Below are 25,706 nucleotides of genomic sequence, written 5' to 3' on the forward strand. Positions count from 1 at the left end.
ATTCTACTTTCAGGATTTCAGAGACTATTTTTTTAAGGGATTTGAGCCGCCACCCACCCCCCTGGGTGAATTAATCAGTCATGTCTTGTGCATAGAGATGCAAATGCCTTCTCTCTGGGCTGAAGCCATACGTGGCCTTTTGAGCACCCAGAAGTATGAAGAAATGTGTACATCTGGGGAGAGGACAGTTCGAGCATATCTGCAGTCCTGCCGTTGTTGAGACGCCCGTGTCTCTCTAGACCCGATGGGATGCCGTGTTTCAGCTCGGTCATCCCTCCTGTTTCCTCCCTTTTTTGGGGGTTATTTGATGAAGCATTGCTATGGTAACCACGTTGACTCCTGGCCTCAGTCATCTTTAAGCAGCAGCTTTTCGGGGCTGTTTGATCATCTAAAAACGACAAATCCCCTCAGCACCTTGTCAGTGGAAGGCTTTGTCAGTATTCTCATCACCAATTGGTCATCACCAATAATGACCTTGGGCAGGGCAGACCACTGGAAGCGAAATCACATCCAGGAGTCTTTACACGTCTGCTGGTCTTTGAACGCCGCGTCCTGAGGGTTTCTTTGTTGTCCATACAGACTTCACCAAACTCCTGAGAGCCACTCCTTTTAGAGGGTCCCTGGAAAACATTAGCATGGCCGCGTATTATCAGGAAAGTTCTTAAACACATGCAGACATCTCAGAAGATTCCAAGGACAAAGGCATACTAAAATTCTCACTAAAATATACACATAAAAAAAAACCCAGAGCATTGATCAGCATGTTCCATATGTGGTCTGTGACTTGAGGGTCACTGTAGTGTTACCTGCATTTAAGCAGATAATCCATAATCTTGGATGTGGTGAGGACTCTGGATTTTGTCATTATTTCTTGCTACCAGTTACTTTGTGATTTCCCTTTAAATATGAAGACGAGTCACAGGATAATACTAATAGGCAAAGACAACCAAATGTGTCTTGTATGCAATTGTTGGCTGTTCTGCTGAAGCTGACATTGAAACCCTTAATATATTTAAGTCCTGCTGCAGGTAAGAACTTTTGGAGAAGGCAGTGGCACCCCACTCCAGTACTCTTGCCTGGAAAATCCCACGGACGGAGGAGCCTCGTGGGCTGCAGTCCATGGGGTCGCTAAGAGTCGGACACGACTGAGTGACTTCACTTTCACTTTTCACTTTCATGCACTGGAGAAGGAAATGGCAACCCACTCCAGTGTTCTTGCCTGGAGAATCCCAGAGACGGGGGAGCCTGGTGGGCTGCCGTCTATGGGGTCGCACAGAATCAGACACGACTGAAATGACTTAGCAGCAGGTAAGAACTTTTAGGAAATTTCCATTTGCCATTTAAATCTTATAGAGACTTAGATTATACAGCTGGAAAAACTGACACCAAGTCTGGATTTTTGACTGCACACATAGGAAAACATAAACCTTGGAAAACACTTTATTTCCCTTTCCGTGGGAGTACGGCTACTGTGTCAGTGTGCAGATTTATGATGTAAGTCTTAGCTCCATGTTTATTTACTAAGTGAATGGATAAGGACAGGGATTATTGGAAAATTAGAGATAAATTAATGTATCAGAAGTTTGACTTCTAAAAGACAGTGTTCTCATTTGAGTCATAACTCCCCTTTTTTTTCTTCTCTGTTTCTCCCATGACTCACCCAAACCTGGGTTTCAATACAAATATAATGCATAGAAAGGTTGTATTTGCAGTATTTTTAATTAGTTGAAGTTCATGGAAAGCTTATAGATTTACAGAGCCATTCCCTAAGCCACAGAGAAGTCTCAAAACTTGGATAAACTCGGGATAGACTTTTATTGTTTATGAGTCCTCAACTTGCTAAAAATGTTGTAATTATGTCAGAAAATCTATATATATCTGTATCTCCCTGTGGTTAACATGGGCAGGCAAGCTTTATATTAACAGGACATATTTATCAAAGTATATAATTTTTGTAAAATTTGCGAGAATAAATATAAATAAGATGTACTCTAACAAGTTGTAAAGGGAAAATAAGTGAAATTTAGGTAGATGACATGTTTGTTTCTAGAATGCTGAGTTCATTTTCTGGATCATAGTAGAGTAGGAACAATATTAATAAGGTTATACGTTTAAAAAAATTCTACTTTTTCTACCTCGGTTCCAAATAGGTTTATTATCCTTGTGATTATGAAATGAGATACAGATTCTTCCTAAGGTATAATGAACAATAATAACTTGAAAATGTTCAAATGATAACACATTTTTGCATCTCTCATAACTGGACCTATTTCCCAATCTCTGCATTTCCTATCCAGGGTTGAATTACCAGTGTTAGATTTTAAGTTTTGTTGTTTTTTTTTCTCCTGCACCGACATCGTCAGCCGAGTTTTGGTATTAACATGCCTACTGTAGAGACACCTGTAAGTTAGAGAGTCTTGGGGACGCAGAGAAGGCGTGGAAACTTTGGAAAATTTCTTCAGCTATAGAAACCTCTAGTTTATTTTTACTCATTTTCACCATGAGTTCTGAATAAAGTGGTTTATATATACGGGGACACCTGAGGAATATAACCTGTGGAACAGCCCCCACTTTTTACCATAGAAGTACCTTAACAGTAAGTATTGATAGATGGAAGGTTATAAGTAGGTGACGTTTTGGAGATAACTCAGTAGAGGAGCGATGAAGACATGCTCCATTCACTCATTCATTTATTCATTTATGTCTGCATGATCTGGAACCCACATTTTTGGAGAGCACAATTTGGCATGCAGATTATAAGACAGTAAATAAACTGAGTTTCAAGCATACATATGGAGATTTTTTTGTTTGTCACTGAGCCCTTGAAGTCTTAAAGATGCTTATATTACATTCTTTTGATATTTTATTTGAGCTAAACATAAACATGTAAGTATTTATGATTAATTACTTCAGTGAATCATAGAAAATTTGGAGAGCTCTCCAAATGTCGTCAGATACCAAACCCTCCAGTTCACTCTGACCCATTTCCATCCTGAGTTCTTGCGTCTCCAAGCCGGCCCCTCTGGTCAGCGCCTGGTGGTGAGAACTCTGCTTGGTTTCAAGCATCTGCTGCTGCTAAGTCGCTTCAGTCGTGTCCGATTCGTGCAACCGCATAGACGGCAGCCCGCCAGGCTCCCCCGTCCCTGGGATTCTCCAGGCAAGAAGAACACTGGAGTGGGTCGCCATTTCCTTCTCCAATGCGTGAAAGTGAAAAGTGGAAGTGAAGGCGCTCAGTCGTGTCCGACTCTTCGCAACCCCATGGACTGCAGCCCACCGGGCTCCTCCATCCGTGGGATTCTCCAGGCAGGAACACTGGAGGGGCGCCATCGCCCTCTCCCTTTCAAGGATCACCCGAGGATGAGAGGGATGGACATACAGCTGTCAGCACAGTGCCGGACACAGCAGGGTGGTTCCACAGCAGCATCCCGGTGGCTGTGGCTGGAAAGAAGCTTTCCTAGTTCATCCGTGGTGATGTGGAGCTTGGGAAAAACAGGCAAATGGAAGGCATGGTGGAAACCCTAGGTGTAGTCCAGACTCCTTGTTTTGTGTGGATTCTGTAATCTTGCTTGTTTGGAGAATAGCAAATAAAGGAAATAATTAAAGAATAGGGATGTTGCTGCTCAGGGAGATCTCCTGGAGGAGGGCACAGCAACCACGCCCCCTCCAGTGTTCTTGCCTGGAGAATCCCAGGGACAGAGGAGCCTGGCGGGCTGCAGTCCAGGGGGGTTGCAAAGATTCGGACACGACTGAGCGACTGAACTACAGTAACAAATCGAAATGCATGCAGCGAATCTGTGCTCGTGAGATTGTAGCAAGCAGTGTAAGTTTCATACTCAGAAAAATGGCACTTCTTCATAGGTGAGACTTGTTTACCTTTCCTAGAGGCAGCAGGTGTTTCAAATGGGGAAAGAGTAAGAAGAAAGAGTAGTGGAAAGAGTAGTGTCGCTACTCCTGTGCACCACTGGGATCTGAGGCGTGACTCTGTTGGCTGAGTTTAGAGGAAGCAGCGATGTTGGATTACCTCTGATCAGTACCCACACCCCTCCCCTCCTTCCCTTCTCTCTTGACACGTCTGCAACACGTTTGCAGAGTATTACCTGGGGTCCAGAGTGCAGTTTGTGGGCTTTGATTGTTGGAAAAATAAAGTCCATGAGGCTTAGTAACCATGGCATTTCCCACTTGGTGGGGGCTCCTTGAGGAAAAAGTCATATAGTATCCTTGCATGGACAGGCGAGTGAGTAGACAGAAACTGGCCACGTGGTGGAGGAAGCACTGGACGAGGGGGAAACTTGGGATCTCTGAGATGCCAACCCTGTGAGCACTGGGAGACAGGTGGCTGGTCAAATTGGGATGAAGGCTCTGGGCTTGAAACATCAAAGTGATCCTGCTTCTCATCGGGAGGCAGGGGTCACCATTCCAGAAACTGTCCAGAGGCCTTGTCCTTCGATCTGTAGATTTAGATTGATCCTGGAGAGAGAAGACACAGGAAGAAGTGTAGAATAGGTATACCTGTGAGAAAAGCTGGACTATTTTAAATAGAGATTGAAGTTATTTTCTTTGTTTTAAAATCCACACATCAATGCAATGATTTAATTCTTGAAATTATCAGGAGGATATTTTTGGTATCTTATCCCATTTCTAAATTCATTGTTGTTGTTCAGTCACTAACTCATGCTCAACTCTGTGACCCCATGAGCTGCAGCACACCAGGCTTCCCTGTCCTTCACTATCTCCTGGAGTTTGCTGAAACTCATGTCCATCGAGTCAGTGATGCCATGCAACCATGTCTTACTCTGTCGTCCCTTTCTCCTCTTGTCCTCATTCTTTCCCAGCAACACGGTCTTTTCCAGTGGCTCAGCAGGCAAAGAACCTGCCTGCAGTGCAGGAGACTCGGGAGATGTGGGTTCAGTCCCTGAGTCAGGAAGGTCCCCTGGAGAAGGGAATGGCAACCCACTTCAGTATCCTGGCCTGGAGAATCCCATGGACAAAGGACCTGGAGAGCTACAGTCCACGGGGTCGCAGAGTTGGATGCGACTGAGCGACTCACACTTTCACTTCTAAATTCATATGTTTTAATTTATAAGAAAGTGATTTTGTAAGTCAGCATGGAATGCCCTGGGTCTCCAGAGAGATTTGCATCACTGCATTGCCATGGCACATGTGTTCCCCAGCAGTCCGGGTGAGTCGTTGTAAAGGACGGTGATGTTAACAGCGGGTCCTGGCGTCTCACAGCCAGCACCTCACTCCCTGGACTGAGGCGGAAGAGCAGAGGGGCGTGGATTTGCGGTCCTGGCGGGAGGTGGGCACGGTCCTCTCCAGCACCTGACAACGTGAGATGCGTCGGAATGCATGCAGCGGAGCTGCGCTCGAGAGACTGTAGCGAGCAGTGTAAGTTTCATGCTCAGAAAAATGGCGCTTCTTCACAGGTGAGACTTGTTTATCTTTCCTAGACGCAGCAGGTGTTTCAAATGGGGAAAGAGTGAGGATAGCCTTGAAGAACTCTAAAGGCTGGTTTAGAAACAACCCAGGTCAGGATTTGGGATCTTATGTAGCTGCTCTGAAGATTGCCCCCCTGAACTGGAGTGGAAGCAGAGTTTTACCTTCATGCTCTGAGATGAAGACAAGGTGAATTCACGGGGCTAAGTGGATTTATGGCTCAAGTTTTCATTTGGGAATCTTTCTTAGCTTTGTTCTGCTGAGAACTCCTTGTGTGTAGTATTAGTTTTGAATAGTCAGTGGCGTATATACACACTGGTTGAATTTCCAAGGATTTTTAAACAGAATTGACTGTTTTGCTGTATATTATGTTGAAATGATATAATATACATGATACGATGTAATGAATCTTCTTTATGATTTCCATTTTTTTCTCATTGATGCAACCAGATAGCATTTAATGTACTTATGAAATGTTATAGTATATTTAGACTTTATTTAAGGTCAAAGTCCAGTTTGAGAATCTGATGAATGGAATAAATGCACAATTTTACATATAATTTTGGGGGACTCTCCTCTCAAAAAAAAAACAAAAACAACAAACAATGTCACTGGACTGTATTAACTTCTTAATGTGTTGATTAAATAAATTAATAAATTCTGAGATAATACCGCCAATCTGGTTCATAGTCTCCTGCTAGTTTTTGAGGATTTTTAAGTCAAATAATTTGTTTGTAATGATTTTGTTGTTGACTTTCTTTTCGTAGTTTTAGATATAATCTATGATTGTTAAAAACATTCACTGAGATACCCCCTGATAGATGTGATTTTTACTACACTAATATGGGGGTAAGAATGTTAATCTTGTTAAGATTATTTTCAGTAGATTAGATTTGCAGCTGTAACTGAGGATTTGTCAAGGATCTCATCCATCAGGGACAGGAAGTCAGCGTCTTAGTTTATGAAACTCTCGGGGCCTGAAGATGGAGCCCTGTCCTCTGCATTACAGACAAACCATGAGAAACATCTTCTAGATTCTAGTCCATGCCCATACTGCTAGCATACGCCACCTGTAAATGTTAATGCTTTACCTAGAGTCTTAGGACAGTTTCCAAATTCTGTCTACAGGTTGTTTTAGCTTTTTGTGCAGCTGGATTTCTCATGCTTCCTGCACCATCTCCTCCTGTTTCCCAGGATGTAAATGTCTAAAAATTCAAATCAGGTGTGTGTGTGTGGGGGGGGGGCGGCGGTTATTTTTTTTAAGTTGTTTAAACAAAAGAATTTTTAAATAAATGTCTATGAAATGGCAACCCACTCCAGTACTCTTGCCTGGAAAATCCCATGGACAGAGGAGCCTGGTAGACTACAGTCCATGGGGTTGCAAAGAGTTGGACACAACTGAACGACTTCACTTCACGTGACTTTTTAAAAGGACTAGAATGTAGCCATCAGGAATTACAGATGGTTCCTACAAAAGTATCATTTGTTTCCTCTTTTGCAAGGAAGTCAGTTTGGTCAGGTTACTTCTTTGAGTTTAAAATTTGAGGATTAATCTCCTCCAGTGGCCACATCCACTGGTTACATCCCAGGCGACTGTAATCCCTCATTATTGGGACTTGAAACTCTCCAAAGGGCCTCAAAGCATCCGCACGCCTGTCCTGCCCTGCCTCCTCAGAGATGGTCACCTTGGTCTTAGCCCAGGATCTGCCATCATTCTCTCCAACAGGAAGTGTTAAGGTGGTCAGTGTTTCCTCTTTCCTGAGTGAGAGGTTGCGGAAAAATTTTATTGAAAAGAAGCAACACGCTTTGTCAGATATCTGCTTGCTCCCTCCCCGGCCCCTGCCCCGTGCCTGCCAAATCTGTAATGGAATTCAGGTAACTGTCACCTCCCTCCAGGCTTAAATACTTTTCCTCTTTGAGACCATCCACTAGCTGATCTGTATTAATTCTCAGTAGTTCAGGACAGGGCTTGGCAGGGCTGTGTGACCACTGAGAAGCAGAGGAATATCAAAATTAAATACTTTTTACTTTAACCACACACATCTGTCCCATTATACTCAAGGAATCTCAGTGAGGAAGAATTTTATTGCTCACTCCAGTATTCTTGCCTGGAGAATTCCATGGACGGAGGAGCCTGGTGGGCTACAGACCATGGGGTTGCAAAGAGTCGGACAAGACTGAAGTGACTTAGCATTCGCACACACAGAATTTTTAAATTAATTAATTAATTTTAATTGGAGGATAATTTCTTTACAGTATTGTGTTGGTTTTTGCCATACATCGACATGAATCATCCACAGGTGCACACGCACACAGGATTTTTGAGACCAAAATAAATTAACTATCTAATTGGTAAACTGGGTGATGAGAAAATGAAGTAAGGAGAACAACGTCTAGAAATTAAATGCTTTTCACCGTTATTTCGATAACAAAATTGGAAATCAATTTCCACCAGGAAACGTCTGATCCTGTTGATACATTTAACATCACTTGTGAATCCTGAGTATATCTCATTCTCTGTTTCTCTCATGTTTATCTATCCTCATTTCAGACACAAAAGTACAAAGCAAAACCTGCAGCCAAAGCAGAGACTGAATGTGTAAATAAATCTGATTCAGACTCGAGTATCTACTTATTAGTTTTATCTTTCCCTCTTAGAACTTTGTTAAAATGATTATAAAGATTTAAGTTCTCTGATGGATATTGCAAATCCAAAAGAAAGATAATCTGAAAATTTATACCAACACTTGTAAGTAATTAAGAGTTGGTAAAATGATGTTTTGTACACTGCCTTGTTAATTATGATGTAAAACACTTCTTAATAAATGAATTTAAATTGTTAACTCCCAGATGCCTCATAGAAATACTAAAATACCTGGTGTGCATTTGTGAGAAAAGGAAAATAGACGTTTGATTTTTTCCCCCCATTTAGCATGTAATACCTTCCTTCATTAAGTGTATTTGGGGGAGGTGAAAGATTTAATAATCAGGAAGAGCCTTACCAATTATCTCATATGATTAACATTTGCCACTTTTGCGCCAGAATATTTTAACACAAAAGAAATAGAAAATTGCAGCTAAAGCTGAAGTTACTTTTGTTTATCCTGCATAAATCCATCCCTCTCCTTCCTGCTCAAACACAGGAAGTCTCTGTCATCGATTCTGTGTAAATATCCCACAGTTTTAAAAATTCATCTGGATGTTGGTGTTTCATAACAAGTGTGTAACATCATGAGTCATCAAGAAGTAAGGAAATGCTCTCATACAGTACACTTTATGCTGTGCTCCCCTTTTTAACTCTACTTGGCTTTTGAGGTTTAACTATATTGATACTAATGAGCTAATGCATTCTTTGTTTCTGCTGCTTGAATCCCCTGCAGAGAAACCACAGTGCCTGAATCTGCGTGCATTTACATGGACACTTAGGTCTCCTTTCCTTCTCAGTCACAATGTCGCACCCTGAGATATCTGTTTAGAGTTTTCGCTGGGGTATATATTTAGTAGCAGAATTGTGGGGAGAGTATTAACCTGCATTTCTCTGACTACCAGTGAGGTTTTACACGCAAAGCAGGTTCTACACTGCCCCCGTGGTTTTGTGCTCGTATAGGTGTGGTGGTCTTTGTTCAGGGATTTACAGGGACCTGACTTAGGCACTTAGCACAGTCATTCTTTTCCTACTTCAAGGTCATCTTACATTTTCCCCCCAAACTTTAAGATTTTCCATACATCAGGAATTTATTTTTGTTTTTATGAGAAACTGATTTAATGTTATGTTTTAGATGGATATTCAATTATCCCTATCTCACTTATTAGAAATACTTTTTTACCCCCTCCTGATTTTTAATCTATTTGACTTAAACTGTATCATTAATATATTGTTTTAATAAGTAAGTTCTCACAATACGTTCTTATTTTTCTTATTTGTTTTGGTTATCTCTGGATCTCTATTTTTGCATATGAATTTTATAGTCATTTTGATTCAGTCCATTAAAAAATTCATTTGGGATTTTGTGGAGAAATATATTTATAGATTAATATGGAGAGAAATGCCCCTTTTAGACTGTTGATTCTTTGCTTTCATAAATACGAAATATATATTTTTTCTTATATATTTCTTTCTTCATACATTCTGTAATTTCTTAAATATGTTTGTGTTTTTTCTATCAATTTCTTGCACATTTTTATTTCATTCTTTTCTAAGTACTTTGTACTTTCTGTTGCTATGATGAGTGCTCTTTTTCTATTATATTTTAATTTGTTTATTGGGATACTCAATCTTGAGTTTCATATGTTGATATCTAGAAACCCTGCTGACTTTATTAGTTCTAATAATTTTCCAGTGGAAAATCTTCATGAAAATGATCATAGTGAGCTTGTCTTCTTTGTCTTTTTCGTCATTCTCTTTATTCTTATTTGATTGCATTGGCCGGCACTCCCAGTACAGTGTTAAAAATTAATGGTGATAGTAGACTATTCTTGTCTTGTGTCCAAATTAATGTAATACCTCTAAACATTTGTCAGTGAGTAATCTGTTTAGGTAGGAGAAGGCAATGGCACCCCACTCCAGTACTCTCGCCTGGAAAATCCCGTGGACAGAGGAGCCTGGTGGGCTGCAGTCCATGGGGTTCCCACTCCAGTGTTCTTGCCTGGAGAATCCTAGGGACGGGGGAGCCTGGTGAGCTGCCATCTATGGGGTCTCACATTGTCGGACACAACTGAAGTAACTTAGCAGCAAATCTGTTTAGGTAGAGTTCCAGTAGATAATCTTTGCTGAATGTTTTCACCATAATGGATACTGTTTTGTTGAATGTTTTTCTTTTATCTATTAAGATTATTTCTCCTTTTTTAGCTTATGTGGCAAATTTTAGTGATGTATATTTTTTTGATGTCGAGTAATTCTTTATTTTCAGGGTAAGTCCTATTTTGGTCATGATGTACTAAATTTGATTCTCTAGTCATTATTTTGGATGTTTGCATTTATTTTCAATAATGAGACAAGATTTTTTTTTTTTATAGAATCTTTTTATTTTATGTCTATGTTGCTGTTGTTGTTCAGTGGGGAACTTGTGTCTGACTCTTTGTGATCCCATGGATTGCAGCACACCAGGCTCCTCTGTCCTCTATTATCTTCCAGAGTTTGCCAAAATTTATGTTCATTGAGTCAGTGATGCCATCCCTCCATCTTATCCTCTGCATCTATGTTTAAGGAAGAATTGAGAGCATTCTGTTTTTCTTCTCTTCTAAGATGTTTTAAATGAAAATTATATATGCTTTGAGTGTTTGGTGAAATTCTCCCAAAAATTTTTTGAGGAGGTGAAGGGAGAATTGACCTATGAATACTATCTTAAAGTGTGTGGATCTAATCAGATTATTTTCTCTCTTTTTAAGGTCATATATATTTTCTAGAAAATGGCCCACTTTAAGATTTTAAGTACATTCACCAACTAAATCACAGTTTTCTTTTGTTTATAATCTTCCAGTCAGTATCTCTTATAATTCTGGTTTGACAGCTTTCAGTCCTGATACTATTTATTTATGCCTTTGCCCCAGTTTCACTGACACATCTTGCCTAAATTTGCCTGTACGGATTGTCTTCAAAACTCAATTTATTTGTCTTGTTGTCCTTTCTCGTGTGTATGCTATTTATCTGACTAATCTTTGCAGTTTTATGATACCCTATTTTGCCTCTGAATTTTTCTCTTTTTTATCTGACTTCCTCACTGGAATGCTTGTTTCATAGCTTCTGATGATTTTGCTGACCTGAGTGTATGAAGTACCTTCTGCCTATTTAGTGCATTCCAGGGGATTTGTATGTCGCTCTTCCTTTGTTGTTTAATTCTAAATATTTTGTCTTTATTTTTGTTTCAGAGATTAAATAACAAGCAGTTTGTCAGAAAAATAAATTTGGCATACCGTGTTTTTCCCTCCTTCATCCAAATTGAGAATTTTTTTTCCATTAAGTAATGAGATTTCTTTGATTCTTATGGATATGGTAGGAGTGACTTCTATTTCTGCATAGACATTTAAATCATGGTACTTATTGCCATGACAACCAAAACTACACAATTTAGCAAAATATCTAAGACAAAACCTGCTTTCTAAATAATTCTCCTTCTGCTCCATTTCCTTACCAAAACACTCATATGTATAATGATTTCCTAAAGAGCTATGAACCTTTTCTTTGTAATTGCACTTTTTTTTTTCATTTTTTTGTGATATACATTTTTTTTAAAAATAAAAGTATCCAGAGAAATAAAAAAATGTGAGAGGTTTACCAAAGTTTCATGTATATTGTATTACTCAAATTTTTTTAAAATACTTCGTAATAAATATAAAATGGTTAAAAATTACCATCCTTATTATAAAAATTATCACATACTATGGACACAATAATGTTTAAATACAAATATTAATCATGATAATATGATAAATTATTTCAAGAATAGGTCACTTATCAAACCAGTAGAGAGCTGTGTACTTTCCCCTGAGTGCGTGTGTTTAGGAGACATGGGGGGAAAGAGGTGATCTTTCAGATCTATGAGACCATGGCATTTTTAGTATTGAACAGTGGTGCTTTTCCTTTTTGATAGTGACTAGTATGTGATTTGCAAATATTATTTGAGGGCCAAATAGATTTAATAATGTACGTAAGAAATTCAGTGATTTATTAGGCTAATAAAAACCCATGAGCCTTCTGTAGCTCTGTCTTGAGCCAAGAGTGCAGAGGCTAAAGCGTGTCTATTTTATATGGAGGGTGAAACCCATGGCTTTGCTAGCGGCGCCCACGCTCTTGTTTCATTTCTCGCTGGGGAAATGCGTCCGGCCTCTGCTCCACCCCCGATAACCTGTCCTGCTGGGTAGAGTTAACGGAATCTGTACGCATTCAGCTCCTCCGCGCCTGTCGTTGGCGCACACTGGCAGTTCTGCTGGAATAAATGATGGCGCGGCGCCGTTCAGAGGCCAGAGCAGGACGCCCCACTCCGGCTCTCGGGGACCCTGCCTCTCCCCAAAGGAAACCCGGGAAGGAAACCTCCCTGCTGTTTAAATGGGGTGTGCCTTGTTCTAATATCATTTTCTCATGGAGGAGGATGGACTTTTCAACTAAAGGACATTTTTAGTTTTTGTCAGCTCCAAGCTTTTAATTTTTCTCTCTTGACACACCGTCTTATTAAAAATATACTTTCCAAACCTGGCTTTTTCCTGGGTGCAGATGTAATAGGTGGTGAGGTGCATTTCTTGTGGTTATCCTTTATTGGAAATTGCCTATAAATGAGCCAGGCTTTGAGCCAGGGATTATTGCAGCTAATATTGATATTAGCGTGTGGAAGGAATTATTGTCTCCTCTCTTCAGATAGGGGCTTCCCAGGTGGCTCAGTAATAAAGAGTCCGGCTGCAATGCAGGGGACTCGGGTTTGATCCCTGGGTCAGGAAGATCCCCTGGAGTAGGAAATGGCAGCCCATTGTAGTATTCTTGCCTGAAGAATCCCTTGGACAGAGAAGCCTGGGGGGCTGTAGTCCCTGTGGTCACAAAGGGTTGGACTTGACTGAAGCAACTGAGCATGCTCTTCAGATGGTGAAACTGGAGCTCAGAGGGGTTGAGTCAGCTCAACCCAGTCACCCAGCTGGGGGAAGTTAGTGGGCTTGGAGTATGAACCCTGCGTGTCAGACTTGAAACCTGAGTTTTCCCAGGAACATCTCCCACAATGAAACGGTCAGAAAATTAAAGCTACCTTTAAAAAATATAAACGGTTTCTTTATTTCCTCCCAAGATGATAATTTAGAGTTAACGTGTCTGTCCATGGGCGTGTCCCTGAGGAAAGCACTGCCCTCTGTCCCTCTGTTCTTTGTATCTGGGTCTCTGTCAGCCAGCAGTGTGCTTTGCAGATCGAGGTGCACTTTTCAGACTACCCGTTTGAAAGGTGAGCGAGCTAATAAAGTGAAGAAGCGTGGGGCAAAACTGCCCCCAGTTGCTTGCATCTCTGCATCCTTGCCCTGTCCAATACCGCTCTGACGCTTCTCTCATCAGGAGGTTAGGTCTGTTCTCTCTACCTTGGCATCTGAGCAGCCCCTGTGTCTTGCTGTAGCCAAGAGAACACAGCCAAAGTGAAGAGGCGCCAACTCGAATGCCTCGCAAGAGTCCCTTGAGATCCCTGTCATTGCCCTTCACTCTTGAGCCCAGGTTCTTCTCAGGTGGGGAGAGGTGCTGTGAGCCAGCCAAGGGCTGGCTGGCCAACCCCAGGGCCCTTGGGGAGGAGGGTGCTGTCTTAGACCTGCCAACCCCCATCAGGCCACCCACGCTAACAAAAGGACCTAGAACCATAATGAGGACTTCCTGTTTTGTTTGGTCAGGGAGTTTTGGGCTGGTTGCTTACCAACAATAGCCACTTGCTGGAAGTCACTATCCAGTGAATTGAATTTTCATGGCGGTTCCTTTGAACCTCAAGTTACAAGTATATGTACTTCAAGGTGATTGTTAGAAAGACAGGTGTCCATTTCCTGGGTGGTCCGAGGGATTCTGAGATGATTGTGGATCCCAGTTCTTCCAAACTTTCTTCTCTATCATCATCTGGGGGGCAGACTAATCACAAACTTTAACAATTTTCAAAATCTACTATTAACTGGCAAAGATAATCCAAAGTGCTCTTTAAAATTTAAATAGAAGGAACCTCGTAAAAAGAAGGGTTTGGATTCAGACAGAATTATTATGGAGAAAAGGAACCCTGTTAAGAAAAGCATGATAATTTTGCAGTCTGTGTGGGGCAAGTCCACAGGCTGTATACCTTAAGCTTATACAACATTGTATGTAATTAAATCTTAGTAAAATGGTTGAAAAAAGAGAAAAGCATAATAAGTGAAAAATGAAGCAGCACTTTTTACTGTACTTTCGACTAGTGGGCTGAGATGTTATATAGATCTCATTTTTGTGGATATTCAAGATGGTAGTTAATTTATGAATACAGCAATTTTATCTTTTAACTCAGTTTTAATTTTTTTTAAAGGGAGTTGGAAATCGAGAGATCTGGGTTTCTATTCTAAGCTTGACACTTAGCATTAATGAAATCTTTAGTGAGACATTTATGTCTTGTGAATCTTAATTTGTTCAACCTCTGAAGCTGCGATAATCACATTTCATTTACTTACAAATGAAGGGTGTTGGCTTATCTCTCTGGCTTGGTTTTGCTTTCAGGACCTAGGATTCTATGATTCCTAGTCAGGATATTTTGAAAGATGTTCCCCCAGTGTTCCATTGCTCACTCATGTCCGACTCTTTGTGACCCCATAGACTGCAGCCTACCAGGCTCCTCTGTCCTTGGGATTCTCCAGGCAAGAGTACTGGAGTGGGTTTCCACTTCCGACTCCAGGGGATCGTCCCGACCCAGCGATCAAACCCACGTCTCCTCCGTCTGCATCCTTTACCACCAGTGCCGCTAAGGGAGCCCTTGGAAGATGCTGGTCACATCCAAACATCGGGTGGCCCCCTGCGTTCTGGCAGGGGGTGAACTCTGAATCAGCCCTCTACACTGCAGATGATGCTAGGATGTTCGTATTTCTTACCCCGTCTGGGGTCTGATGTGTCAGGGATCAGCCACAGGGTCTGATTCAGCTCTGGCTCCATCTAAGGGTTTTGTGCCAAACAGCATTCATTTCTTTCCTGAGCTGACTTTGAATTACTTAGGTAACTGCCAGTTCACCTCCTTGCCCGGAGATGACTGAGGACAAAACCTGATGTGGATAGATCCCCCAACCTCGCTGCCCAAATAAAATTAGTTCATCCGTGTTCCGAAGAGGACATGCTCTTTAATTCAGGCTTTCCCCTTTCTCATACCCACAGGCCTGGAAGGCAAATCAAAGTCAGACAGATGCCCTGGCATTTAGCGTTTTGTCTGATATCGAAAGTGGTGTATTTTACTAGTGAGTCGATGCGGGGTAGGCATTTTTGTTAACCGTTAAGAAAACCCTCAGGAGATTTCCAGGGCAGAATTTGAACTAAAGCAGATCATCTCATTAATATGTTAATTTTGCCTAACGGATTGAATCCGGGTTCATCTGATGACCTCTGTCTGCTCGTCCTTGCTAGAAATTGGATGTTGAGTTAAATGCCTGTGTAATACGAGTCGAGATATCAATAAGTGAAATGACAGCGCTGCGGACTGCCGCATGGAACCGGCATTTTGCTGGCTGCAGGCCCTGGACTCCCTCCTGCCAAAGCGGCTATTGAAGTAGCAGTCACATAAAGCTGTAGTTTTTCCAGTAATCGTGCACAGACGTTAGAGTTGGACCATAAAGAAGTCTGAGCACTGAAGAATTGATGCTTTCAAAACTGTGGTGCTGGACAAGACTCTCTAGAGTCCCCTGGACTGCAAAGAGATCAAACCAGTCAATCCTAAAGGAAATCAGTCCTGAATATTCATTGGAAGGACTGATGCTGAAGCTGAATCTCTGGAACTTTGGCCACCTGATGCGAAGAGCGAACTGATTGGAAAAGACCCTGATGTTGGGAAAGATTGAAGGCAGGAGGAGAAGGGGACGACAGAGGATGAGATGGTTGGATGGCATCACCAACTCAATGGGCATGAGTTTGAACAAACTCCGGGAGAAAGTGAAGGACAGGGAAGCCTGCAGTTCATGGGGTCCCAAAAAGTCAGACATGACTGAGTCACTGAACAACAAAATTTTACTCAATCATAAATGATGAAATAGATTTTTGAAAAAAAAAAAAAAAAAAGGCAAACACATTTTGTCTGTCAGTAGTTGCAAAAATAATCCTTAAAATGCATTAAACCTGGGTTAATTTTTTTTCCCTGAAAATAGTTATTCCTTTTTCTCCATCTTTTTTAAACATTTTATCTGGTAACAAAATGTAGTTTGGAATTTGGTACGTATGCAATGTGAATAAATGAAAGGAGTGTTCTTTGAACCAAATACATGCTAGTCTACGTTACTAATTAATAATTTACTTTCCTTAATCGGAACCATGATCAACGTCATGCTCACCTGCATGCAGCTGGACCGCCTTGGCGTCCTCTGTCCACACAAAACCCCTGTTGTTACAGAACGGGAGAGAGTGTGTGTGAGGTCTGGCCACTCGTGGCTGTCCCCCTTTCTCCTGACTTCTGTCTACACTGCTGGGGGTTACTGGAGGAGGTCCGCTGTGCAGGCAGCCAGGAGCCAGTCTGGGGAGTCGGACCTGAGAGCCCGATTGCGTGGTCCTGGTGCCGGGTGGCAGTGACCAGCCATGCTCTGGGCCGGCACCTGGCCGTCAGGAAGCAGCCCTGCTGTTTCCTGACTCCCAGGGTCCCTGCTGCACCTCCCATGCCTTGAAAAACAGACCCTTGTCCGCACCACCTCGGCTAGGCTGCATTGCCCTGAAGGTCACAGTTACCCTTCCTCCACCAGCTCAGAAGGTGACCACTCTGCATTCAATCACACGTCTTTCCAGCAAAGGCTAATAGAATTGTAATAGCCTGGGGGCTCGGCAGTAACGGGTGCAGTGCAGGAGACTCTGCAGGAGCTGAGGGCTGGCCCCTGGGCCGGGAAGGTCCCCTGGAGGAGGAAATGGCAGCCCACCCCAGTGTTCTTCCTGGAAGAGCCCATGGACAGAGGAGCCTGGTGCGCTACTGTCTGTGGGGTCTCAAGAGTCGGACACGACTGAGTAGCTGGGCACGCTCACACACATAGAACATTGTGAACATTAAGAAGTCACCTCTAGGTCTACCACTGAAGACATTTCCAGGTCCTCTTCTCAGGTGGACTGTACTTCTTTCTAGGTCTTCTAGATATATAATAGGGCTTATTTGTAGAGAATTTGTGTATTGATTTCTATTAACTTGACAGTTTCACTAAATCCCTCCTAGGATGCATGTTGTTTAATTAATTGTGTCGTTAGAGTGGGGTATCTGTTACTTCTTTTTGTTGTTTAACTGTAACAATGGGCATCATTCTGTCTTTAATTGCATTTCTGATCATTGTTTTAGTATTGGTTCTTACTTATGGAAGTCCTGGTTCAAATGATATGAGTATTTCAAAGCTTTATGCCACCTATGCTATGCTATGCTATGCTAAGTCACTTCAGTCGTGTCCGACTCTGTGCGACCCCATGGACGGCAGCCCACCAGGCTCCCCCGTTCCTGGGATTCTCCAGGCAAGAACACTGGAGTGGGTTGCCATTTCCTTCTCCAATGCATGAAAGTGAAAAGTAAAAGTGAAGCCGCTCAGTCATATCCGACTCTTAGCGACCCATGGACTGCAGCCCACCAGGCTCCTCTGTCCATGGGATTTTCCAGGTGAGAGTACTGGAGTGGGGTGCCATTGCCTTCTCCGTATGCCATGTAAGGAAGTCATTTTTCAAGAAGGCCCTGCCAGTTTCAGCTGCCAACGAAAGTATTCGGGAATATCTTTCTCATCATAATTTTTCAGAATTTTACTTCCTTTGCAGTTTTCATGAGATTGATATTTACTATGCTGATTTGATGTTTATGTTTCTTCTGTTTGCCACCCTCTTTCCTTCAAGAGCATGTTTAAACAACTTTTCTTAAAGCAACTTCCAGTGACTGGAGACGCACTGTGTACTAGCTATTATTCTAGAACTTTCTTTACCTCACTTCTTACATAGGAAATGTTTAGCTGGATAAATATGATTTGTTATCTTAGATTTACAGATGATGAAACTGCAGCTCAGAAAATTGAAGTATTAATGACTTTGCCAAAGTTATCCAACTAAAAAGTGTTTGAATCAGGATCCTTGTGAAGATAGAGTAACTCCCAAACTTGACAAGCTTCATCACTAGCCTCCTACAAGAGAAATGATGCAGCTCATTACATGAAAGACACACATGCACACACAGCAAAGCGACAGTCAGCCTGAACCTCAGCACCACGGTCCCCACTGAGCGAGCTTCACCCTCAGCATCCCTCTGTCCACATTGTAAAGATGGTGGAAAGAGGCGGGGCGGGCAAAAGTCAGTGCAAAAGATCTATGAACATGAAAGAGACTGTGCGTTTTAAAACAATAGTGACTTCTAACAGAGTTTAATTGCATTTATACTAGTTATCCTCCAGAGGAGTTTAGTACTTGCATAATCATGCTTTTGAATGTTTTCCTTTGACCTTACACAGAACTGAAGACAAGGGGGAAAAAATGGTTACATTTGTTTTCCTGTATGTGTTTATAGCTTTCTGTTCTAGCATTTGACTCTCTAAACCATGTAGAGTTTATTTGGACAGAGAGGGAAATAGTTTTTTTTTTTTTCTCTTCTAAAATACTGAATTAGTTACCTAGAGACCTCCAGTGAATGGTTCTCTGCTTCCTTAACTGACTCACACTCTTTGCCATGCGATGCTTGTATTAGGACTTTAAAAGTGCTCTACTTCCTACTTAGGAAGCTCATATTTGTACTACTGGCAGTAAATAGAGACAGGATAGTGGATCCCGCAAGCCATGCGGCGCGGCCAAGCAAACAAAAGCAAAACCCGCACCCTCTGCGCCAGCAAGGAGACGTGATGAGACAGGGAGCACCGTCGTGGTGAGGGACCGTTATTCCTACTGGCGGAAAATGCGGACTGCATTCCCCCTGCAGATGCACTGGAGAGAGACATTAACATGAGGGGTGGGCTGACCAGTGTTCCAGAAGCATCCAGGCCTTTCTTTGCAAGAAGCTCCTCAGGGGTACCCCCCACCCCACCCTGTGCTGCCCCCACAGCCCCACAGAATCCAGGTTGTCGGTGTCGCCGGGTCAAGCACAGTCCCCCTCCTCTTCTCATTGACTCCGTGTGTGGCGTGGAAAGAGGCGGGGCGGTTGAAAGAGGATGCAGGACCGGACACGGGCTGATAGAGCGAGGTGGCCAGCGTCTGTGCTTTAACCGTCCGGGACGAGCAAGTTCTGAGGATGATAGTTTACTCGGGAGAATGAAGTCATTACGTGGATCCCTGTCCATTTTGCACCTGCATTTCATGATCTTCACAGTTCTTTATTTACAAGAACACTTTGAGGCTCAGTTTAATCTGTGAAAGAACATGCGTGTGACTTAATGGGGTTAACTCGTGTTGTACTTATGTATGATGAAGAAATTGCTTGACTTGTGGCTGGGGTAGCCTGGCAAGGTACAAGTTTTAGCTAAGGAGACCCACTCAACAGGTAGCTGCAAAGTCCTTCAGAGGAAGCAAGTCTGGTTGAAGGAGACGACAGAGAAGGTATTGCAGAGAAGCAAATGTTAAACCATCCATTTGTTGTTGCAGTTTGTACTTAGATATCAAATGAATTTTTGTTAATGAGTCTGTGTTTGAATCGAAGCGTTCAAAGAACACTCTTCCCTCCTAATTTTCAGTTTTTCACCAGGTTAAGATCACCGTGTGCATGCTTTTACTTCAGATTATCAACGACGTGCTCAGTGGCCAGGTTTCTCCGACCTGGAGTGGCTGTGGGCAGGGTTAAGGATGCCTGTTCAACTGTGTTCTGTTCCATTTCAGCTCACAGACGTGGGGCATTGGGATTCTGGACATCTTCGGATTTGAAGAATTTCAAAAGAATGAATTTGAACAAGTAAGTGGATTTCTTTTGAAATTTTATTAACTTGAATGGTTTTTCCAATGAATAGTTACCTCTTGTGAATTCAGGAGAGACTGTCTCATGATTTCTTGCACACATATAATTAAAAGAAGTGCTTAGCCACCCTGTTTTAAATTAATGTCCCTGGCTTGTTGACATAGTCATCATTTTTATATGACCTTGTAAACTGGCCTAATCATTTAGTTTTAAACAGAGGCGCTTGTTTTAAAAGACAGTATTTGATGAAGACTGGAGCTGTATTTATGGAAATGCCATTTCAACTGGGCCAGAGACAGTGTGGGCATCTCTGAAACGAGGGTGAAGGGCTTTAGCAAGCCCTGGCCAAAAATCGGAATGGACATACTTTCATGGTCAATGATCTTATTTGTAGATTCAGCTTTATGCCATATGCATACATATGACTAATAGCCAACTCATAAAAGGAGGTTAAAGAGGCATTGATTATTTTTAATCCATTTACAATTTGGGGGACTTGAAAGGCACTCAGTTCCTTAGGCATGCTATTAGTATAGTGCAAATAGTTTAATTGAATTAAGTGTATCTAAAAATTAAATGTTAAGTATAGAAATAAAATTTGCCTCAGAAGAGAAGGAAAAATAAACCTGTAAAAGGTACAGGTGGAAAAAGGAAAAGCCACACTGTATTATATTACATGAAAAATTTCAAGCATGCAGTGCTTAGGGTGGTTAGTGACACCAGATAAGAAATTAACTAGCATGAGGTTGAAACCCAATTCTGTGACTTTTACTAGCAGAGCTGTCTTGGCCAAGATGTAGAATCTGTAATGAGCTTTGGTTTCCTTATCTGTAATGTCAAGATGGCAACAGACCCACAGAGCTGTGAGCATAGACAAGATGCCTATTATGGAGGTTCTGGTGTCATTTTCCAGCTCTCTGCACGTGTGTAAGAAATGGTGGGTAGCTATGATCACCTCTGTAAGTGGGAACACCCAAAAACCTTTTCCAGTTCGGCCTTTATCCCCCTAAAAACAGGATGCAAAGCCCTGTGACTAGGTCTTAATCATGCTGACTCACTTAGTCCAGGGTGAATCATCATGAATCATTTCTCTGCAAAGCTCTACCCAAATTCTCCTCTGAAATAATACCAAGGAGACCAGAGATTGCTTCTCCCTTTGTGCTTCTGTGCCCATGGATTCATGCAAAAGGGAGGACTTCATGGTCTGTTTATTTACTGCTTATTATTAAGAGAAGCAGTGATGCCCGTAAGGAAGAAGGCAGTGAAGAGCCGGCAGCAGGCTGTCGCACGAGAGATGCAGGCCTGCAGCCGCCTCCACCAATGCAGCTCAGCCCCCATGTTTGAATGTTGATGCCAGTCGTACTGATTCCTTACATTTTTGTCTTAGAAAAAGACGGATTTCTGGTCTCTAAGGAGACTCACAGTTTCTGCATCTCCTGGTTAGTGATACGCAAAAATCACAGGTGGGCAGTGTCCGCACGGGCTGGGCTCCCAGGCTCCACTCTGCACCCATGCCTGGGCACCCATAAGGCCTGTGCTGGCAGCTGAAATGTGCAAAACATTCGTATTATCTTTTCATGAAAACGAACATCTTTACTACAGTTACATGGGTCCCTTACCACTCTTTCCTTAAGTTAAAATATTTTAATTATATAGTTAACAACATATACATGGTCTGAGATATTTATATAACAAAGAATGGCTTTTTTTTTTAATCTAAAAAAACAAGTCTGTTAAATACCAAAAGCTTTAGATACTTAAGGGTAAAACTCAAGACCAAGTTTTTTAGACTTAAATTAAGAAAACAGTAAATATTTTGAAAGATGTGCTTTTAGTTTGCTGGGTAGGTTGGCCATGCCGTTTTCACTGGCTTGCTTAATTACTGGGGCACAACAGTACCCAAGAGGCATCTGAAAAATAAAATTATTTTCTTTGTGAGGAATCATATCACAGCTTACGGTGGATTTAGCAGATTCCTGAATTTGCCTGTGAGGTGTTTTAAAGGCCATTGGTTTGAATGATGCATTTTAGATTCGAAGTTGCTGATAGAACGGTGAACTTCCGCATGTCTTATTCCACTGGAAACTTGCAGCAGAGTGTTTACCAGATCAATATTATATTCAGAACCAAACCCAGAAGGATCTTAATGTCTTTATAAGTATCTGTTCTATTCTGTTTTGAGCTTATTGACCTATGAGCTTCTCACTAGAATGTCAGCCGCCACAGAGTGCAGTCAGGTGTGATACCACTTTATGCATAGAAAACAAGCTTAGCAGATGTGTTTCAACTGAAATTTAAAGAGTAAACTCTTAAGAAAAAATCTTGCTCTCCTGGTGGCTCAGACAGTAAAGAATCTGCCTCCAGTGCAGGAGACCAAGGTTCAATCCCTGGGTTGGGAAGATCCCCTGGAGAATAGAATGGCAACCCACTCCAGTATTCTTACCTGGAGAATCCCACGGACAGAGGAGTCTGGTGGGCTGCAGTCCATGAGGTCACCAAGAGTCAGACACGACTGAGTGACCGGTCACTAACAAATGTGTTTCAATTAAAATTTAAAGAGCACACTCATGAGAAAAAATCTTTAGTAAATTTGCTAGTGGTTCTTCTTGCTCAGGAATAGGAAAATATATATTTATATATTTCTTGACAATTGTTCATCCATAAGCATTTTCCATAAGAAACTTGACATATATTTAGGACAGGGACAGTTTCAGAAGATTCCAAGAAGTGCTCCAAAAATCAGGACCACCAGCCTGGGTATGCTCGAGAAGCTCCCAAAAACTAGCTGAAAGCTTGTGATGCTCTACCTGAGGGTTTGTTTCTGCTACTAGGAAATGCCAGTGCCCTTGGACATCGTGGTACCACTGATGTTAGAAAAGCAAAGGCAATTTAAGGCATGATGTGACAGGGAGAGGCAAAAATACTTTTCAGTCCATAGTTGATTAATATTTAGGCAGCTGAAAAGGATGAATGAAAACATGGCCGCAGACAGCGAGAGAGCCTGATACAGTGGCACGTTGCGCATCAGCTCGTCAAACAAAGGACTTTTGTGTGTTCTTAAGGCAGTTTACCGGAAGACAGAGGAAAAGAAGAAAACATTTACATTAGCAAAGTTAGCCACTGGCCTAAGTGAGAGCTAAAATGCTCCTGGAAGGTGCATAATTACAGGTGAAAAACGAAAAGACCTCCTGCATCATTAGAAAGCCTTGCTATTACGAAGATCCGGATTCTCCCCAGGTTAATTTATAAGTATAACTTGGTGCGATCTCACTACAAATAAATGAAGAATGAATGACAGAATTAGAGCAAGTCAGCGTCACCACTCCTGATAAGTAATGAATCTAGGCGTCTCTGCGATGAGGGCCAATCACAGCTGGCTTACAAAGAAGGCGGACAGTATACCAGATGCTTGTCAGGTGTCTCACCAAAGAAGGGAGGGTGGAAGGAAGGGAGGGCGGAAGGAAGGAAAGGAAAAGTCCTGAGCGTAATGAAGTGTGTTGATGTAACTACTAACTAACAGAAACTGGGGACTGAGGACGGACTTCCCTGGCGGTCCAGTGGTTAAGACTCCACCTTCCTTTGCCAAGTTGTGGGTTTGATTCCTGGTCCGAGAGCTGAGATCCCACATGCCTCAAGGCCCTAAAATTCAAAATATAAGACAGAAGCAATATTGGTAGCAAATTCAATAAAGACTTTAAAAATGGTCCTCATCAAAAAAAATCTTAAAAAAACAGCTGATGACAGAATGATAAACTAAACCACAAGAGTTCCTACAAAATCTAAACTGTAAGAAACAGTGCAAGACAAATGACCTGATTTCTTCAGCATATAAAATGCAAGAATAAAAATGTGAAAGAAGAAGGTGACTTACAGATTAAAGGAGCTCCAGGAGACTTATAAATCAGTTACATATATAGGCACTATGTGGGTCCTGATCTGCTTAAGTATAAAAATTATGAGTTAATCAATGTAATGTGAAATCTGGATATTTGACAAAATTAAAAAATTATCCTTGATAGAAATTACATGTGATATAGATACTGTGAAGGTACTTTCTTAAAGACATTGTAGCTTAGAGAATTATACTCAAATATTTGCAGTTAAATGACACAATGTCTGAGAATTACTTCAGTGAATCTAATTTTGAGGGTAATGGATAAGGAAATGGATAAGGCAGAATTGGCCATGAGGTGGTAATTGTTGATAATTGTTGCAGTCGGTTGATTGCAGATGGGGTTTATTGGGTTATTCTTTTCATCACTGAGTATGTTGAGATCGTCCATAATATACAGGTGCCCCTCTGAGATACTGCTGATTCAGCTTCAGACCACAGTGAAAAAGCAAATACTGCCAAAGCTGGTCACATGTATTTCCTTTTGTTTCACAGTGCATATGAAAGTAATGTTTGTACTACACTGTATCTATTAAGTGTGCTATAGCTTAAATCTAAAAAAAAAAAAAAACAAAGAAAAACCCGATGCATATGCCCTAATAATAAAGACTTCGTTGCTAAAAAGCACCATCATCTGAGCCTTCAGCAAGTCTTTGTAGAAACACCAAAGATCAATGATCACAAGTCACCATAACAAATAAAATAATAATAAAAAAAGTTTGAAATATTGCAAGAATTACCAAAATGTGACACAGAGGCATGAGTAGAACAGCTGCTGTTGAAAAGCTGATGCTGGTGGACTTACTTGACCCAATGGAACTCGAGAGTTTCAATTGGTAAAAAAGGCAGTGGCTGAGAAGCACAATAAAATACAGTATGCCTATACTATCTAGAATAAATGAGAAAACTCTAAGATTATATGAAAATTATTTTAATAAATGCTAGAATGTGTTCTCCCAACAGTTGCTATTGCCAAGCTCTGCAGGCTACAGATCTTCACCAAAGTCATAAAGAACAAAGTAGTGGAAGCTAATGATTTAACTTTCAATAATTTCCCCCCATTTCCCACTAGACACATAGCATGCAGCCACATGAAATGAAACTTAAGCCATGGAGTCTGTAAAACTGCTTATCAGCAATTTGCTATAAGAATACAGAGAATTTGGAAAGATAACACAGTTGTTCAAAGTAAAAGCTTCTGTTGTAGAAGCTAAGATAATGACAGCTGACCAGTCGTCAAGTGAGGCTTCGTCTAAGCGGATTTCAGAAGAGTCTTCAAGGATTTGAAACGTTTCCCTGCTTACAAAATCTTTTCTAAAGAGTGAGATTTTTTGGAAAGTCCTGGTGAACAATAACTCAGGTTTGGGCTAAGTGTTCAAAGGTTTGGAAAAAGCCAAATGCCTGGACTTGTAAAGTTCTATGAAATAAGATTATATAGTTTGTCAACCTCAACCTTTAAAAAACCCCATGCAATCCCTAGTTGTGAAATCACTATCCTAGATATGATACAGAGAGATCAGTGGACATATGGAAAGAAAGTGGAAGTGTTAGTCGCTCAGTCATGTCCAACTCTTTGCCAGCTTATGGACTGTAGCCCACCAGGCTCGTCTGTCCACGGGATTCTCTAGGCAAGAATACTGGAGTGGGTTGCTGTTCCCTTCTCCAGGGAATCTTCCTGACCCAGGGAATGAACCTCGGTCTCTCGCTTTACAGGCAGATTCTTTACTATCTGAGCCACCAGGGAAGCCCAGAGGATATATTAACAGCCATCAATTGAACCCATCAGTTGAACTCAAGCCATTTGCTCTTGATGTAGATAATTCCATTTTACAGAT

The 25,706-nt window shown here is 41.6% G+C and overlaps 1 protein-coding gene and 1 long non-coding RNA gene across 2 annotated transcripts in view; one reads left to right on the top strand and one right to left on the bottom strand.

The window, feature by feature from the left end:
* The window catches only part of MYO16 (myosin XVI), a 518,261-nt gene that overhangs the window by 320,153 nt on the left and 172,402 nt on the right, over positions 1 to 25,706 (top strand). Inside the window, exon 21 of the mRNA XM_055543007.1 lies at positions 19,904 to 19,976. Coding sequence (XP_055398982.1) covers positions 19,904 to 19,976 — 73 coding nt within the window. The remainder of the gene's footprint in view (positions 1 to 19,903; positions 19,977 to 25,706) is intronic.
* Positions 327 to 5,419, bottom strand: LOC129624765 (uncharacterized). The gene is made up of 3 exons (XR_008701160.1): positions 4,793 to 5,419; positions 4,098 to 4,467; positions 327 to 620 (listed from the first exon to the last, which is right to left on the bottom strand). It is a non-coding gene; the product is annotated as an uncharacterized LOC129624765 (long non-coding RNA).

This window comes from Bubalus kerabau, chromosome 12 (genome assembly GCF_029407905.1).
Source record: "Bubalus kerabau isolate K-KA32 ecotype Philippines breed swamp buffalo chromosome 12, PCC_UOA_SB_1v2, whole genome shotgun sequence".
NCBI classification, from domain to species: Eukaryota; Metazoa; Chordata; class Mammalia; order Artiodactyla; family Bovidae; genus Bubalus; species Bubalus kerabau.